Consider the following 18,614-nt stretch of genomic DNA (forward strand, 5'->3'; position numbering starts at 1 on the left):
TACACAATTAGGAACTTGAGAAATATAACTTTTCATTAAGTGTTCTGCATTCATTGATCTGTGTAGAAGTGTGACTTTTGCCTCATTCTCATTCATTCTGTTACACAGAGAAGCTCTAGCCCTCATTTACTCCCCTGAGTACTAAGAGGACGGAAAAAGGATGACAAGATTAGTCAATATGTCTTGTGAATGTCATTCCAAGGTCAAATTTTGGTTTATTAGAAGTTTGTAAGTGTACCATACTGTTTTAAATTGGTAAGTAATCTATATTGGGTTGACTAGGAACTATTCTAAAAATTATTATTTAGTCTTGTGTCAGTTTTTTTGTGAAACTGCATTTCTTGTTTCAGATGTTACAATTGGTTTTTCATCAACAGTAACTTGTTAATTAGACACATCTTGTTGAAATCCTCTGGGAGAAGTTAATGTCTAAAATACTTTTGCCTTTTCTTGGAAAAGTTTTTGGGATTCCCTGCATTTGCTCACAATACTGCCTCATTCCCATTAATACATGTTTCAGCTTTTTAGATTCTCAGGCAACACCCAGTGCTAGTATAATAGATCGACTTAACAGATTCCACGTCAAACTTGGCCTTCAGTAATGGAACGTCTTGTGAGCAAAAGAAATGAGTTTCTGAGAGCACACAATTCACACAGTGTTCTTCAGGGCTGTGCACAGAACAGGATTCACACTTTGGTCCCTAAACAATATTGGACGTACGCCCCTAAATTACTGTAAGGTGGCACATTTTTAAAACTCCCAGACACAGCCTGGTTTCCACAGAGAACCCAGCAAATGTGCTGACTCTCCCCCTCTCCAGTACACCGCTCTGTTTCATGATATCCTATAAACTCCAGACATTCAAAAAGCAGGGAGCTTGCCTTTCATGGACCCGGCCCCTCTCATCTCCCAGGGTGACAGTGACCCTCCGCGTCTTGCTGAGGCTGAAGTTCTTGCTATGGTAATGATAGTCAGGTGTGACCCAGCCCACCCACACTGACGCAGGGTCCTGTCCAGCAAACACTCTCACTGAGTGGTAGTACTGTCATGAAGAACACACAGCACAATAGGTTATCCTTGGGTGAACAGAGAGCAGAGAGCATAACAACATTTCTCAGGTGCGTGTGTATCTATGAAAATCTGGGTTGATTTACAGTTGTGATGCTTCCATAGTCAACAGTTCCGTCTTCTTTTGTGGGATGACTGCAGAGATAAAAACAGTCGCAGGTTATAAAAGCAACAATATGATCTTGGGAAAAGCCCAACTTCATTTCATCCATTCATTTTGTATTGCAAATAAGTGGCAAAGTCTGACAATGCTACTAGAACATCCATAGACAATTCCATTGTTATTCCTTTATACATTGGTGGAACCCCCCCCCCTTTGGACTCTTTCTTTTAAAGCTGTAGAATTAGTCCAGTGTAGTGTTAATGTCTGACCTGAGTTTCAGTGATTCGTCCAGTAACTTGTCTGCAGAGTAGAATTCCACGGGCATGCTCAGTCTACAGTAGGCCATGTCGTTGTTGCTGTTCTGTGTGCCAAACGTCTTGTGGGTGACCTTGAGGCAGGGAGGGCTGTCTACTGTCCCGTCAATCCTCGTCACCTGAAAAGTCAAGGAATCAAACTCCAACAAGGAAGTCGATACGCAACAAAATCCATCCACTGACACTAGCAGCACTGTTCATTACAGCTAGGTTCGTTCGCATAGAGCCAGCTAGAAACTGGCCAAACTCCAGTTACAGTCTAGAGATGATACTGGTAACATACAGTGTTGATTACTGAGAATCCCCGTTGCCATACGCATAACAACAGGTCAATACCAACAACAATAATAAAATTGAAAATGCTTCTTTACCTCGATATACATGTGGTCCTTGGGTATGTTGACAAAGGTAGGAAGACGCTTGCTGAACCACATGGTGATCTCTCTGTTCATGTTGACAGCGAAGGGCTCAAAGCCTTCCTGGAGACCACACATGGTGTAGTACTTAAAAGTGCTGGCGTCCTTGCCCAGGTTCATACGTCCAATCTGAGACATGCCCAGACTGCACACAGGGATGAAACCTGCGGGAGGAATAAGGGACATTGGTGTGTTTGCCAGGCCAATATTGGTCTTTTCTAAAGTGTGAAATATCATCCAGACACGCCATCCCTTGTTGCAATGTCATGAGCAAAGCCAGGGAACCTAATAAACCTAATAATTAAAAAGATCTCAGATGTTTCCCTACCACTGTCTCAGTACCTTCAATAACACTATTTCACTAAAACACATCTTAGCTTAGAAAAACTCATAGGAGTACTGTTTACATGTGTAAACACAGTTTTCAAATTATCTATAGAGTGGAATCTATAGAATCGAACTTGAAGGATGCTTCATTTACAGAGTAATGGGCCAATGCCACAGTGGACTTCATTAAATTGTAACATTGCTGGCATGGTTTTTTCTTTTTTTTTTCCTCGTGCTAACTGCCAAACAAAGTCAGTCTGTCTCTGGAGATACTGTGGATGGAGCACACACAGAATAAATGAATGAATTAGCACTAAAGTTCACTGGAGCATGAAGCCCTCACCGTCCTCTGTCTCAAAGTCAGTAAAGCAGAGCTCAGAGCCCTTGCTGGTGATCAGGAGTTCTCCGTTCAGCGTGAAAATCATTGATTTGTCCTCCATGTTGATCATGCAACCAACCACGTCGCCCTTTTTCCAAGGAAGTCCGAAGTAGCGGCTGCCTGCATGCATACGTCGACCCTTAAGGAAGAAGACAAAGCTTGAAGATTTTGCAGCATGATCGTGATGATCATGTAAATTAAAATGACATTACTGTACAAGCTGCTGAAAAATCATCAATGGATGGTAATATCTTAAATGCTCTGTGGGTCATTAACATAAATGTGTGTTTTTATACTTAACAAATAATTTCGTAATTAGTATAGCATCCTCCACAAAAACTTATTGTACAGCTGTCTTAAAGTCTTCCAAATAATTTGTTGCTAGGCTGGTCACCTTCCCTTGTACAAGGATGTAGAAGGGAATGTAGCAAGGATGGAAAATCAATGGCTGTTGTTGAAGTAAAATGGTACAATGTGCCCTAAGAGAGCTGGCTCACCCTGTATCCATCAAAGACGAAGGCCTGGTCGTCCACTCCCAGTTCCACATCAGGCCTGCAGCCCGGTCTGGCCCAGCCAACCCTCATATCACCTCCACTCAGGGCCTCAAACTCAAAGTACCACTTTCCTGTCGTCACTGCATACGTTTGCTCCACACGGAAGAGGCGGATGGTCTCGACGCTCTGATCATCCACCACATGGGGAGCTAGGGACAGTGACAGACACACAGTTAGGGAGCAAGACAGTATTCTCATTATCAGTATCACATTTTACTGATTCAAGTTATTAGCTATGCCATGGTCTCACCTTCCTGATCTGGGGGGTCGATGTCATATCCATATCCAACCATGGTCCTGATGGCCTCTCTCAGACTGTCTCTGTTAGATTTCTTGGTGCGCTCGTCCAATAAAGCATATGGCACCAGGCGAGGATTACGCCTGCTCTTCAAATCCTGACACAAACAAGAAAAGTGCATTAATACAACAGAGGAAACAGCAGACTAAAGACAAGCATGTATTCAAAATAAAGGAAAAGAGATGAGGTAAACAATTAACTTAGTACTTGTTTTTCAATATTTGAAGAAACAAATAAAATACCTAATTTATTATTTACTGCACTAAAATTCAAAGACCAGGACAGACCAGCTCCTTTCTGGGTGAAAAGAATAATGAGTTTTACCTGCTGGATGCCATAGGTCCATCCTTGTTTAATTCTATCTTTGGCCCACACGTTGTGTGCATTCTCGGCCAGTTTATCAACTAGAGCCTCCTGACCTGCAGTCAGTTTCACGTCAGAGAGCTCCAGTGGCGCAGGCTTATAACCATTAGACATCATGTAGCTGCAGATGAAAAGCACAGCATTTTATGAACACCATGGTAAAATTATATCCATTACATCTTTTTTTCTTTTTTATCTTGGATGTATGACAATTACACATTACAGCTGGAACAAAAGGCAATGAACAACATGCAATTATGAAAATAAATGCAACAAATAGAAAGTAAATTTAAAAAAAAAAAAGTCATGTTTAGCAGTGTAGTGTCTTGTGACAATTAAAAAATTGTTCTCACAGTTTTCAAAGAACATTTGTAATGAGATATCAGAGGTTTTCACTTAAATTTACAATACAATTAATGTTGTCAGACATCAGACAAATCCACTTATGGGAATTAGTCTGGAACCTCTTGGTTTAATCTCCATTTCCAAAGGGTGTTATCGATGGGCGCAGACCAAAATTAATCTGGACAAAATTGGATAGACGTACGGCCAATCAGAATAACGAAAGGTGTGACATGGCGCTGAGCATAAATTAAACGTTTACTAAATTCGGTCATAAACATAGAAAATATGAACAAAGGCTATAAGTGCAGCTGCTTGTTCCTCTGCAGACTGAACAGATTGTTCCACGGCAGCCTTCTTGGTTGTTTACAAAAATGTTTCAATGGCATATTGTATCGTACCAAGCCAGCCCCATACTAGATAAATGGTTGTGATTGGCCTGGCCTGGGCCAAGTCAGCTTGGAATCTGTCTGACCAGAGCAAAGAAAAAAAAAAAACAACAAAAGAATGGGCTCACAGATTTGTCTGGTTCCCGAACTGGGAAAGCTACAAGCAAAGTAAATAACATTTTCATTGACTCTTCAGTTTAAAATAAGAATATTAATGACTACAACTATTATAAATGTTGGTAAATCTGCCAATCATGATGTTATAGGGATCTCCTATAACATCTAGATGACTACAAACAGATGATATTGTATTTGTGATTCTTGATATTGAGGAAGAGGCTGTGGAAAGAAAAAAAAACAAAAAAAACAGCTAACTTACTCTTTGGGAAGTTTGATTTTCTTCAGATCGTCCTCAGCGTGAACATTAACCTGGCCAACATGACATCCAAGAGCCAACAGGGTCCTGAGGATAAAAGAGGAATTTAAAGCAGAAAGACAGCTAAAGACCACAACTGATATCAATACTCATTACACTTTGTTAGATGAACATGTCCCATCGAGAGATTGCTGCATTTTAACACAGCTCATTAGACATTTATAAATCTCGGTCGATCGATAGTTACGCTGCGAATAGGAGCCAGATTTGGCTGCGTGGATGCATGGCAGTTGGGGCCCCAACAGTATACAAATTGCATACTCGACGCTGAAGCTCAATGTAACAGTGGATCGCTTTATTGAGCCAAACCAAATGTTTTTACAGTGAAATGACTCAGTCGTTGGCTCAAATAAGCTCTGGACCCAAGATTTCTTAAAAATCAATACGAATTCACTCAGGATATGCAGCTCGTTACAAGCATTGCTTTAATCTGGGCCTCAATCAACTCTCGCACGGCATTCAGCAGCGCGCAGGCAAGTTCCATGAATAAGCAATTGGATTATTTAGTGAGCTGCCTGGCCTTACTTCAGTGTTTCACTGGACATCTGCACGTTGTAGTTCCTCTCAGTTTCAGGCAACTTGGTGAAATCCACAAGGCAAGGGTGCTGCCTCTTGTTGTCGTCACGAACCTGCGGAGAAAGCAGCCTGGTGTCATTACTGTATTTATTTCGGTCTGAGTCTGTCTTTCCATAACTGCAATAATGCTCCATAAGGAAAAAAAAAAAACAGGACTGCAGCCAAATTTATCTGCAGTAAATGCTGGCAGGTGCATTTCTGTTCATCTGTTCGTTTGGACAGATAAATTATTAGATTAATTAAATCAAAGCCTCTGATGCTGATTCTTTTAATGAAGCAGAGATAAGGCTGAATCAGCTCAGAACATAGAGACTGTGGCAAGAGCTCAGCTGTCTGTGAAAGAGTCGCCGAAGGAAAGGTTTAGTAATGCTGCGTTCACAATCTCCATAAGAAGCTGCCAGTGCCTCTTCCTTTGATAGTCCTCTGTTGCACAGGTTAAATAAAAATGAGGTGCACAAAAGGTAAAAGCAATGCGCTGTAAGGTCAAGCACTCTGATTCATAACAAGGAAGCCGTGTCCAACTTCATTGTCGTCCTGCCTGCCAAGTATCTGCAGCTGGTCCAAAGAGGCTTCTGTCTTGGATCCAGTGCAATGTGACTTTGAGCTCACTGAGGCTTGTTACAGCAAAATTGAATACCGAGCAGCTGTTTGGACCTAAATGTTGTCCTAATAAACTGTAAGCCACAGGGTTACCCCCCTCGCGTGGAGCTTTCTCCCAGTCTTAATTAATGTGGATGTCATCCTCTTGGAAGGTGGGACACTCATTAAGTTCATTAAACGGCTGCTGTGGCAACGGCCTCAGTGGGAAATGATTCTATGATAACCATTTCAGTACAAAAGAGGCAGCGTGTGCGATCAGACTTCTAACAGACGTTGTCCTGCAGTGAACAGGAACAGTGGCTAACTGTAAAATGATGGCAGAGAGAGGGAAAAACACTTTTTGATTAATTAAAAACCAACCAGTCACGATACTAGTTATCTTTACTTTTTAGGGGCTTTAACTGCAGGTTTAAAAAGGACCATACCAGAGGTTTAAGGCATAAAAGAGAGATGGTTATTTTTGTTTTTGTCTTTTATGTTAGAATATACCTAAACTTTGATTATCGTGGTGAAAAATTAGATTAAAAAAATGCAAAAACCCAGAAGCGAATTTTATTGACAATAAAAACAGAATTTACAAAACAAATACTCAATTGCTTAAGTCATCATAGTTCCACCATTTATCAGCTAATTTGCTTTTTTTGTTTTTCCTTTTGCACTTTTTAGTTAGCATTTTCTGAGCTGTCTTCTTATTGCAGGAAACATTCCTACTTTTGTGCACATGGGGACATAATATCCAGGTGAAAACTGGTTTACACAGATTAGCACTTTTATTTTCTATAAAAAATTGTTACTGTGAAGACACTTTCTGCACGTGTGTCCTTCTTTTCTTTCTTAATCTGAACTGAAGGTATGTACATTTCCCAAACTGAAGATTTTATGTTTTTTGTCAGCAAAACTAATTCTCCCTCACAATGAGTAATTTCACTTAGAGTAGATAATGTTCATTCTTACTTAATTAAAGGATTTGGTACTTTCTCCGGCAGGCTAATATCAGTGAACTGGGGCAGCAGTAAAAACCCAAACTGCTGTCATGCACCTCAGAAGGACTGATATTAGCGTTAATGGGCCATTAACGTGTATTTTACTGTGGAAGGTCTAAAGCTGACCACACTCACCATTTCCAATCATACCGGGAGTGTTTTTGTGTGCTGAATGTGATGATGGATAGAACCTTTACCTTGCCATAGGTCCAGCCCAGTTCAATCTTGTTCATCCCCCACAGTTCATGGATGTTTTCTGCCAGCTTGTCCCGGACGTTGTCCAGGTGAGGGGGAAGAACAATCTGCGGAGTGAGAAGGGGAACAGATGGTACAGTTGGATGATAAAAAGATGCCGACGGGCCAACAAATGAAAACAGTTCTCATGTTTTTTCACCTGACTATGCATTTGTTAGATTCCTGGGGATTGTGGAAACAGTCACATTATTTTGGCTTTGTTACACTGAGGTAGCAAGCGTGCATTTATTTTGCATGTGTGCTTCAGGGCCACTGCAGGACTGAATCTTATATAACACACTGAGATATGAGAGATTCCTGAACTCTCCCAAAGGTTTCAAAAACTTATAAGATGTAGATCTTTCCGAACAATCTTTTAAAAAAAGCAGTAACAACAATAATGGCTGCAGTTGGGAAGTATTCCCAGTTCATGAATTTAAAGAAACAAAAATGACAAAAACCTTTTATAATAATATCACTTCAGGTTGTGAACACAAACTCAATCCAGGAGCTGGAACAATTCAAGTAAGAATGTTTGTTAAATAGCATTTTGTATATTTTCTTACAAAATACAGTAGATGGCCTTCACACCTAAAACCATTTCTCTTGTCATATTTATTATTTAATTTGTCATTTGTCATACAGTGTAACATATTTACATATTTGCTCATAGTATACATAAACAATATTCATTCATTTTCTTTGCTGAATCATGAATTTAACGACGCAGCAGCGATCCCTCCCTGATGGTGCTATCCTCACCTGGCTGGTGTCAACAGGAGTGGGGATGAAGGAGGCCTGAGAGAGGAACTGGGTGGTTCCCAGCATGTCACGGACTCCCTCGTGGTCCCTCTTGTACTCCTTCACGGGCTCTACATGCATCTTCTCTTTAGGCAACAGTGCCTCGTAGCACGGGGAGTAACCAGCGGGTGGCAGGAACTTGAAATCTCCGTGGCGTCCACCCAACAGGAAACGGACCCTGAGATGAGAAGTTACATAACATTGCATGACGTTACTTAATAGTATTGTGACTCTTAACTTCACCGTGGGTATTTTAAGAGTTTCTTTTTACTTACTTTTTTTTCTCATTGAATGGTGAAACCTGAAAACTTCTGCGAAATACAATTCAATAAACACTCCACAAATCTGCCATTACCTGAGCTGCAGTGGAGAGTAAAGCCACCCAAAGGCGGGGATTATCTACTTTCTCAGAAATCTTTCTGCTGCAAATTCATTTTTTTTCTCAGTAACACCTAGTATCTATACAATTTAAGTTTTAAGAAGGCTGAAGCTTTTAAGAAAAGACAGCAGTTTTCTTGTAAATGTATTGATTGTTTGTTGTTGGTGTTTTTGTCGGTCCGTGACTGGAGTTGACCCCCAGTAAACTTTTAATTAAAATCGACATTATTGCTCTATACATAAAGTGTTCATATGCTGAGTAGCTGAAATTGCATCTCCAGTATAAAAACTGCCACAGCAAGAAATAAAATCCCACCCCTCTATTGGGAATTGTTCTTCATCTCATTTCCCAACTATAAATGCGGATCCTTACTTGACCCCTGCAGAAAAGCTGACGACAGGGAAGAAGAACCCTTCGGTGTTGAAGTCCTCGAACATGCCCTGGACAGGCTGCCCGTTGATCCTGAAGGACATGCTGGGAGCGCCCAGATCCAGACAGCAGCTGACCACATCGTCTGAGTTCAGCAGGTGCTGGTTAATGGAGGCCACTGCCCTCGGGATTCGGCCTAGACAATACCAGGCAGACACAGAGAGGGAGGATGGATGGCTGTTACTGCTGCAAAGTCATTGCGAATATAGGGCAGGGTGATTGGTGAGGAGAAAAGTGGTGAGCACAAAGGTGGAGAGATGGGTGATGAGTGCTTTAGAGGGGATGACGTGAAATGGATGAGGGAAGGTGATGGGTCCTTTAGTAGTTTTGGAAGGGAAGAGAGGTGAAATAGGTGTTGTGCATTTAGGGTGAGAGCAGAAAAGAGGGGGCTTCTAGAGGGCATAAAGCCCTAAAGCACCCAGATGCCAGCTGGCTGTACAAATACAAACTACTGACTAGTTATACAGGTGGAAACACATCTGCAGTCAGCTGGCCTTCGGCTATGGGCTTTGCAGTGCGTTAAAATTGAAGATGTGAGGCATCTGTATGAAAATCCTCAGGGAAGGTCCAAGGTGGAGGTTGTATGGTGGACTTTTATATAAATGTCGGTGCTGTGACTTTGTCCTTCACTATGAGGACAATGAAAAGAGGAACCTAGAGAGTACATCCATAAGGCTTTTCATTACACCACATCAGTACACCATATCTGACATGCCATTACTTCACTGTCACTTCACTTCACTTGTATAGTATAGAAAGACTTTACCAGTATATATTCTATAAAATACATCAAAAGTAACAGGAACACACTTTTAGTTGTAATTTACTTGCTAGTTTACACACAGAAAACTTAAAAGAAATGTAGCTGTTCAAACACAGCTGCTTTTAAAGTCCTTATTTACCTCTAATATTAGGTTTAAAAAATGTATGTATGTATGTAAACACAGTAAGATGCCTACCTGACCAAAGATAAAGTCCATCGAAGCTATAAGAGTATAGGTCATCACCGACACCGTTGCCACCCCATCCCTCTCCTCCACCGGGGTACGGAGCATAGCCTTTAGTATTGGCCCAGCCTACCCTCAGGTGGGTCGGCTCCCCGGTTACGAAGTGGTCCACCTGGTCGATCACCAGCTCAAAATACCACTTCTTATACTGAGCTGAACCCTCAGCCACGCCGAGGAAGACGTTTGGCCTCATACTGGTGGTGATAAGAGAGGAAGAAGCTGAGACTTTAAGTGCACTCTGTAATTTAACACTAAGCAGTGGCCCAAAATGCCTACATTTCTTCCAGTCAGCTCATCCAAAATGTCACCTGGCTGCTGCATTAGAAGGCTTTTCTCTTTCTTTACCTCTGAACGTCATTGACCAGTCGAGTCTGAAGCAGGAGATCCCTCTTGGGAAGCAGGTTGTCACAGATCAGATTCTGATTGGCTCTCACTGCCACTCCATTACAAACACAGAGGGAACACAGGACATCCAGAATCTACAAGAGGGAAAAAGTGGGGGTGACTCTTATGTCAGGCAATTTTTATATTGTGTGTTGCACAAATGTGTTAATGAAGTACATTCACCCACTCCAAGATATTATTTTTTGCAGTTAAATGATCAGTTATTCAGATTCTCTGCAAGCTGCAATGTTTGTAGCATATACATAAACTGTATAAAGGGCTCTTAAGTCAACAAGGCCACAGACTTCCACCTGTCACTTGTGAGCAACAGCTGCTGTTTATGCAGATGCCCTTTCATGCCTATTACAAGTTACAGGGTAAATATTAAGAGACAGAGACATTTGAACATTGCATGTAAAACACATGGTTGGAATGCCAATAAACACAAGAATGTAATTTGAAAAGAGGCTTCAATCTCAGGCTCGAATGTCTGTGTGCTAGGTTTAGTTTTGTTATTGTCACCCCGCAGAGAGGGAGAGGAGAGAATCTGGAGGCTGGGATAAACATTGTGCACTCTGCTAAGGGCTTTACAGTCAAGTTTTGTTTTGTCCACTAAGAGGACACTTCATAATAAACTGAATAGAGAATAATAAAAAGCAAAAAAAAATACCCTGACATAAGATTGGAATTAACCTCCTGTAATTCCCTGCATTTTATAAAATCCATTTGCATGTAAAAAATATTTGACAGTTTGTACAAGATATTTGTAATTCACAGCACGGTACAGCGTCTCTTAATTTACATTAAACATGAAGTTGAATAAACTGAGGTTGGCCAAAATTCATCAGATAGATTGCATTGTGACGTTTGAGCATACTGGCAGTGTGGCTCTTGAGATGGAAATGTCTGTTGATCAGTGTGGACCAGAATTAAATATTTCAATCCATCATCTATACCGCTTATCCGTCAGGGTCGCGGGGGAGCTGGAGCCAGTCCCTCTTCGGCAAAGAGGCAGGGTACACCCTGGACTTCACACTCACACCCACAGACAATTTAGAAAACCCACGCAAGCACGGGGAGAACATGCAAACTGCCCACACAAAGACCCCAAATTCCAACCTGGATTCAAACCTGGAACCTTCTTGCTGTGAGGCAACATGATAACGCCCACACTACTGTACTGCCCTGGCCTCAAATATTACAAATATTTGGTACAAATATTGCCTTGTTGTTGCCTATGCCTTGCTGATACCTTGTCATTTCATCTAATGCTGCTAACAATTCACATTTAGGCTTGATAAAAAAGCTAACTTTTACAATTCATGTCACGTTATGTTATTTTCTGCCTTTAAATATCCTGCTATGAGTTAAAACTCCATGTTAACATGGTAACTGTAGTAGGCATATTGACATGTTAACATAAGTGTTTAGTTCAAAGCACAGCTAGGACTAATGAAAGCTAGGCAGAGTGTGAAAAACCTCTCAGGCCAAAATATACATTTTAAATTATTACTGCTAGAGGTGGCAAATTGTGTCTCCATTTTTCATCCACTCAGCAATTTGTTTGTGTGTTGAGCTTGTACGGCCTCATTGGCTGCTAGCGGGGCTCTGTTTAAGTCGTGTTGACACCAACAGTATCATAAAGGGTCAAAATATAATAGTCTTACTTGAGCAGCTTTACCTGAAGTCACACGGGCTCACACCACAGTTGAAACCAATCACCATTCAGTCTCAAACACCCTTAGCTATCATTTAAACTACTGCACTCATATTTCTGCCCACCTTGTGGTTTCGTCCATGCTTGTAGAGCAGAGAGATTATAGATTTAATGTGACCTCTCTGAATGATGTTCAGAGCCTCCGGACTTTCTATCAAGATGCAGTGGAGGACTTCCAGGATCCCTGAGAGGTCAGACAAAATAATTGTCATTACCAGAACAAATATATATTATATATACATATATATATATAAATATATATATATCTGAAAAAACATTTCCCATAATACCTGATGAAGATTCCAGTCTCTCCAGTTTGCTGACCAGCCAGTCCAAGTTGCGGGAAAATTGGGTGCAGTTGTTCCTGTTCCCACGAATCAGTGCAGCTGAACCAAGGACAAAGCATTCACATGGTTGAATGAAAATACATACCGGGTTTAGTAAAGACACTAATATTACGGTTAAAGGTATAAAATTAGACCCAGGCAGGTGACTTGTAAATGAGTGGATATTGCAGACTGTATAACTTTTAATGAACAGTAGTCCACCGTTTTCCTGTGAACATAAAGTGTGAAATCCTCCGTTCACAGGCAGATATTAAAATTACATCCGTGACGCCACCTGACACCTATTATGAAGTCTTTCCGATTGAAAATACATGGGACAGCTTTGGAAGCCACTGTGAAGTCAGGCGTTCTTGTCCTCTCTAAAAAGTTGAGGTGTGTCGCCTTGTGCCCTTTCTCTGCCACCGTGGTGACATTAAGAAGTCTCCTTATTACTTTACTGTCTCATTTTTCACCATTAAGATTCAGGGACACCAGACTAGATAATGCCTGTGAAACAATTTCACAGCACTTTGTGACAAGGGAATACTGATGGGTGTCTAATCTCCTTTAATTCGGCCTTTTCGGGAAAGCTATCGTTCAATATGAACACATGGATCGAAGCACAACACGAGGCAAGGGCAAGGAAGTTCACTGTGACTGGTGTGAAGGTGACATTTTCAGTCAAAGACGGAGAGGCTACGCAGACTACAAAGTTCAAATGAGGATTACATCAGCAAACATTATATTAAGATGCATAGAACGCCACTGAGCTGTTAGTAGTAATAATACTGTCAACAATTCAATACATTGAATCCAGGATCAACAGTCCCATCTCATAAAAAAAAAGTTCACCACAATGTTTTTTGTTAGATTTTTCACATTTTGCATTTGGAATAAACACATTATTTTAGAGCTTCCTCTACGTTATACTTATAATGCCTATATTTGTAATTCATTACAGCTTCCATCACAATGTATTATAATACACACTAGTTACTTAACACTACCTGAAAATCTTGTTTCTCCTATAAAACCTTCATAACACATAATGAGCTTTCATAATGAGGTAAATATTGTCAAAGTACTTCACAATGACAAATACAGTAAGTACTCAAACTACTGTCTGATCATTTTGCATTAAAAGTGGTGAGGTTTCATGTTTTACGTTAAGCTGACTAACCGACTAACAATGAAGAAAGAATTTTATGTTCATGTCCTCATCCGTTACCAAGTAAGTGACAATTAACTAATTATGCGTTTTCCTTCAAATAGAGAGTCTTTCTATGAAAAGGTGAGGAGAGGAGGTCAGGACAAACAAGGCTATGGCACAATTCATCATGCGAAACCTGCTTCACCAGACCGCCTTAGCATGTTTGGGGGTGACCCCTCTGTGGGCGATGCTGGCGCGCACTCTGAGGAGTGTATTTGTGGGTTTTCAGTGTGTGTGTTGAACGTGCGTGCATGCGAGAGTACATGCTGGGGAGGTGATGATGAATATAAGGGCAGTCAAGGTGAGCCGAGGGGAAGCTGTTGATGGGGAAAGTTCCAATGACAGCAAAACAAACTACCCAAGAAAAACTTTTCAGGGTCATAGCTTTCAGCGTTCATGACTCAATACAGGGCCCCGAGAGAACGGGGTAATGCCAGCACCTGTGATGGCTGGCATTTTGTTAACGACGCCATCATTTCATCAAATATGCAGCTCAGTGCTTCGTAATGTGCCCGCACTGATCTCAGGGACAGGATGAACTAAATGGAGGGTCCGACAGATTGTGAGAAGAATACAAGAAAAATGTTTGGTTTGTTGGCTTGTTTTTGTTTCTCTCTGCACTCCCTTGTCACAAATTATAACATATAAAAGTCATATGAAGGCTGTTACCAGCTGTGCAGTTTATGGAGGAGAGAGGAAGAAAGGAGGAGAGGAAAACAGGTGAGACTAGAAGTGAAGACACTTGGGGAAGATTAATACTGCATGTCTTCCCGGGGTCAACAGCTGACAGTGCTGACAGAAGATGTGGATATTTCCTATGATGCGTCACTCAGGCCCGCTTACCCAGGAGTTCATAGAGGAGGTTGAGAATGTCCTTCCACGCTGCGCCTGCCTCCTCCCCAGCCATCTCTCCAAAGTGAACAGCACTGTTGTACAGGTTCATCCGGTCGATGCACTTGGACAGGAGGGCCAGCATGCCCTGAGAACGAGGCCACAATTAACCTGTGATTCCCCTCATTACACAGGAAGTATATAACATTAACGAAATGTAACTATGCTTCTAAATCACTCAATACAGTGAAGTTTTACAAACATTTACAAGCGCGAATAACACATTCTAAGGAATAAGGGTTTTCAAGCAGGGCCCAAGTTTATTATCTTATATCTTATATCATAAAATTCTTTTTTCAAGGCACCATCTTGTCTTAGATTTAGGGGCTGCAGTAGGCCCAGCTGAGCACCTTTTTCTGCATGTCGTTCTCCATCTCTCCACTCATTTCCTGCCATCTCTCTACTGTCAAAATCTCAGCCCATCAACGACTCTAAATAGTCTGAACTGTCATCTTGATGTATCTGAACTGAAGCTGCTCCAGTGGGTGAAAGTATCTTTTGGTGTATCCACATAGCGACTTCGCAAACGGTATTTTGTCAGAGCGCCTCCACATCATCCCCTCTCACCTCGTCTTTGAAGAGATCTTGACGCTTGATGAGTGAACGGAGAAGACACTGTTTCTCCTCGTGCTCCAGCTCTGAATCGGGCTGTTTGAAGTACTCGATCAGGTCATTCAGCGTCTGCAGTACCTCTTCAACATACCCTGCCATATCCATGGTCTCGCCCTCAGCAATTCTGTCCAAAGCACTGGGGGGTGGGAGGACGGGGGAGACCAAGGAGGAGAATCAAGCTGTAAATCTCGAAATGGACTCAGGAAGAATTAACACTGTGTGGGTGTTCTGTCATGTCTTATGAGTGTGATAGAGAAGACAGATACTTGATGAAGTTGGTGAAGAGGAACGTGGTGTTGCGAATGATGCGTGCAGCCCGAGACTCCTCGTGCTGACAGCGCTGCAAGCTGAGTCCATCGTCCGTGTGGCCTTCAGAATGCAGGCAGGCCTAGACCAGGAAAGGCACCCATAAATATACATTTCATCATTACAGCGGGACCCACATCATCAAATTAATAAAGCAGTGAAACCACCAGTCATGAGTAGATGTCTTTTAGTCAGACTTTGGCAAATGGAGAGATTTAGTCTCAAGTTAATGGATGAGAAAATGTGTAAAACTTTTAACAGCTGTCAAAGTTAATGAAAGATGTATAAATACACAATCACAGCCTAATCTCAGCATTGCTCTCTGATTACGGATACATTAGAGATAGCTTTTAGATACAGAAGCTCTGAGAAAAGCAATATAAGTAAGAATTGTGATGGACAAGTGTGAAGGGAGAGTCTCCTGCACTTAGTGGGTTGACACCACTACAGCTCAGTGAAACCTGACTCGCTGTAATCAAATGGCATCATCAAGAGGAGGCAAGAGGTGGTGGGGGTCTAAGTGTAGACTGGCCATCACCTCCTACATATCAGGTGCATTGGCATGCTGCCAAGGCTGCAGGGACTGCCTGGCGCCAGTACGAGGAGGAGCTTGATGCCCCTGGAGGCATGCCCAGCGATGAGCAGCGTTCATGTGCCGCCCTAATCCCCCCCTGTCTCACCCAAAACTAACTGTCACCCTCCATGTGGCCCATTATCACGTTTAAATTGGTTGCTACATCCTGTGTGCAGAATGGGTTGGTGCCACGGGAGAGGGGTCGCGTCAAGAGCATCCAGGGTAGACAATGATTTTAAGTAGAGTGGAAAATAAATATTTGCCTGAGTGGGGTAGGTATGTAAATGGCCCGCTGGTTTGATTAGGTGTGATTTGTTGCTGTGAACATGGGCTCCGAGGTGTTGGGGGTGAGCTATGGCAGGCATGCAGGACCTTACTGTAAACACATAGGTAGACAGATGCCATATATATAGCTATTTGTTTCACTATAACTAATGAAATGGGCACTTTCAGCTCTGAAGTCTGATCAGCCTGCAACATGTTCCTAAAGTGTTAATATATTCCACAACTAGACCACAACTAATGGTGAATTGTGACAATAAAAACCAGGGCAGGAATAGAAACAGTATATTTCCAGTATTATACTATAATATATTATACTACACATATGAAAAATGAGTGCAAAATACAGAGACACTGTTTGGTGGATTGATTTGTCTGATTAGTTTGTCCATGTGAACTAACCAACTTAATGTCAGTTTTTGATTACAATTTGCTTGAAATCATTAAGTTAAACATCAACATCAACTGGTATTCTGAAATGATCATTTTGTCCGAATAAAAATACAGTGGAAAATTAATTAAAGACAATGTGGAATTAAAGCCCAACCATTGTTTGTACTATTGTACTATTACATACAGTATGTGCAGTGTATGTACATAACAGCATAATGTCAGTATGTTTTCTCATAGTAAATATTGAGTAGCAGCTGCTAAAAGGAAACTATGTATTAGAATGTAGTTCTTACTGAAGTAAACTACAAACTACAAAACAAGGAACTATCTGAGCACAAAAACCATGAGAAGTACTTCTACAGGTACCCGCTTTTCATTTTGATAGCATTTAATACATCTTTCATCAACTATCTTCCATTTTAAATGACACTGCTTATTATGGCTGATTAGCTAGATATTGTTGGTGTGTAATCCAGTAAAAAAGTTTTATCCTGTTTACCCTTCTTTTTATGGGTCCCAGGCGAGATGATTTGGCATCGGGAGACAAGTAAGACAGCCACAGGCCTGTCGCCACATGCATAATGAAGCAGACAGAGTCTCCGTACTTGATCTCTGGCACTCCCATGCCGTCGATGTCCCTCTTTGGGCCAAAGTCGACCTTTTCCTGTTGCGTTGACATTGAGAGGCACATAGCCACATTAGCAAATATACACACAAAGAAAAGCAACACAAACACGCGCGCACGCTCACGCCCACGCCCACACACACACACACACAGGCATTGAAATATGACAAACGAAGATATATTGTGATTAGATGGTAATCACAGAGGCAGGTTGAGGAGAGTGCATTCATTGGCCTGCCAGGAGGTTGCTGCTGGCCTCATTAACTCTGCTACATTTCTGGCTCAGCAGAGATGGAGCGATGCAGTTGATTGCAGTCGACAGCAAGTAGCGGGGAACGTATTAATGCCAATGTTCAACATGGCAAAACATTGACCTTACCAGATACGGGAACCGACTGGCACTGGGTTCCATGTATTGGAATACAACGATTGGAGGGAGAAGAGGTATAGCCATAGAAAACAAGAGAGTTTCTACCTATAATTATTTTTCCAAAGAAGCATGAATCCCCAGTAATCCCAAAAAGCCTGTGGGTCCTGCAGGAACAGTGATTACTGAGGGCAATTACACAGTCCTGTCAAGAGTGGGATGGGTTGGAAAATGAAAGCCTCCAAGTGGACAGCACTCAGGAGGATTTCAACTGTACCATTTGTAGATAAAAGGATATCTACAGGGACACAATGGTACTCTGTGAAGGTGACTCATGGCGCTGTGCTGTTTATGTGGCAGTACCCATTTCAACACCGGGGAATCATTAGTTAAGCTACAAACGGTACATCCGGGAAAATTTAAGGTAGAAGTTCTGAAACAATTAAAAATGGAAATAAATGTATTATCTAGCTTTAAGACAAGATTAGGTTTTACAAGCACATCATATCTAAGCATCACTGAACAGCACCACTAAAAAAACCTGCTTTCAGTTTGAATTTCAAGTGAAACACACGCTCCCTTTTTAAGGTTATTCATGGCAGTGAGGCTATTTTTGGAATACATGCTATTAAAACAAAAGATCTGAAGATCCCTCGGATAGAGAGATAGAGAGTTCAAAAAGTGTGGGATCAAAAAAGGGTGGGTAATTGAGGGAAAGAAATAAACAAGAGGCAAATTAAAAAGTACAAAGTATCCTGAAAATCCCCCACTGGTTCACAGCGAATCTTAATACTGCAGCTGAAAATGGCTACGTTTCAGTCAGTTGCTGTTAGTCCGGCGGACAACATGAATGTTTACATTTACAGTGTTGTCTACTCAGCAGCTGTGAAAAGGTCAATTTATTGTGGCGAGCCATGAGCTCATTAAG

General features: G+C 41.5%; 1 protein-coding gene across 2 annotated transcripts in view; it reads right to left on the bottom strand.

Moving 5' to 3' along the window:
• ryr3 (ryanodine receptor 3) overlaps window positions 1–18,614 on the bottom strand; it is a 106,206-nt gene that overhangs the window by 53,526 nt on the left and 34,066 nt on the right. For both annotated transcript variants that reach the window (XM_070848800.1, XM_070848799.1), the window contains exons 11-31: window positions 17,194–17,358; window positions 15,406–15,527; window positions 15,095–15,275; window positions 14,480–14,615; window positions 12,391–12,486; window positions 12,166–12,284; window positions 10,345–10,478; window positions 9,952–10,193; window positions 8,936–9,128; window positions 8,146–8,362; window positions 7,347–7,451; window positions 5,516–5,619; window positions 4,934–5,017; window positions 3,785–3,944; window positions 3,413–3,557; window positions 3,106–3,311; window positions 2,573–2,747; window positions 1,858–2,066; window positions 1,442–1,605; window positions 1,156–1,204; window positions 883–1,043 (exon numbers count right to left, since the gene is read on the bottom strand). In XM_070848800.1, the coding sequence (XP_070704901.1) occupies window positions 883–1,043; window positions 1,156–1,204; window positions 1,442–1,605; window positions 1,858–2,066; window positions 2,573–2,747; window positions 3,106–3,311; window positions 3,413–3,557; window positions 3,785–3,944; window positions 4,934–5,017; window positions 5,516–5,619; window positions 7,347–7,451; window positions 8,146–8,362; window positions 8,936–9,128; window positions 9,952–10,193; window positions 10,345–10,478; window positions 12,166–12,284; window positions 12,391–12,486; window positions 14,480–14,615; window positions 15,095–15,275; window positions 15,406–15,527; window positions 17,194–17,358 (3,167 nt within the window). The remainder of the gene's footprint in view (window positions 1–882; window positions 1,044–1,155; window positions 1,205–1,441; window positions 1,606–1,857; window positions 2,067–2,572; window positions 2,748–3,105; window positions 3,312–3,412; window positions 3,558–3,784; window positions 3,945–4,933; window positions 5,018–5,515; window positions 5,620–7,346; window positions 7,452–8,145; window positions 8,363–8,935; window positions 9,129–9,951; window positions 10,194–10,344; window positions 10,479–12,165; window positions 12,285–12,390; window positions 12,487–14,479; window positions 14,616–15,094; window positions 15,276–15,405; window positions 15,528–17,193; window positions 17,359–18,614) is intronic.

Source organism: Pempheris klunzingeri, chromosome 18, assembly GCF_042242105.1.
Source record: "Pempheris klunzingeri isolate RE-2024b chromosome 18, fPemKlu1.hap1, whole genome shotgun sequence".
In the NCBI taxonomy this organism is placed as follows: Eukaryota; Metazoa; Chordata; class Actinopteri; order Acropomatiformes; family Pempheridae; genus Pempheris; species Pempheris klunzingeri.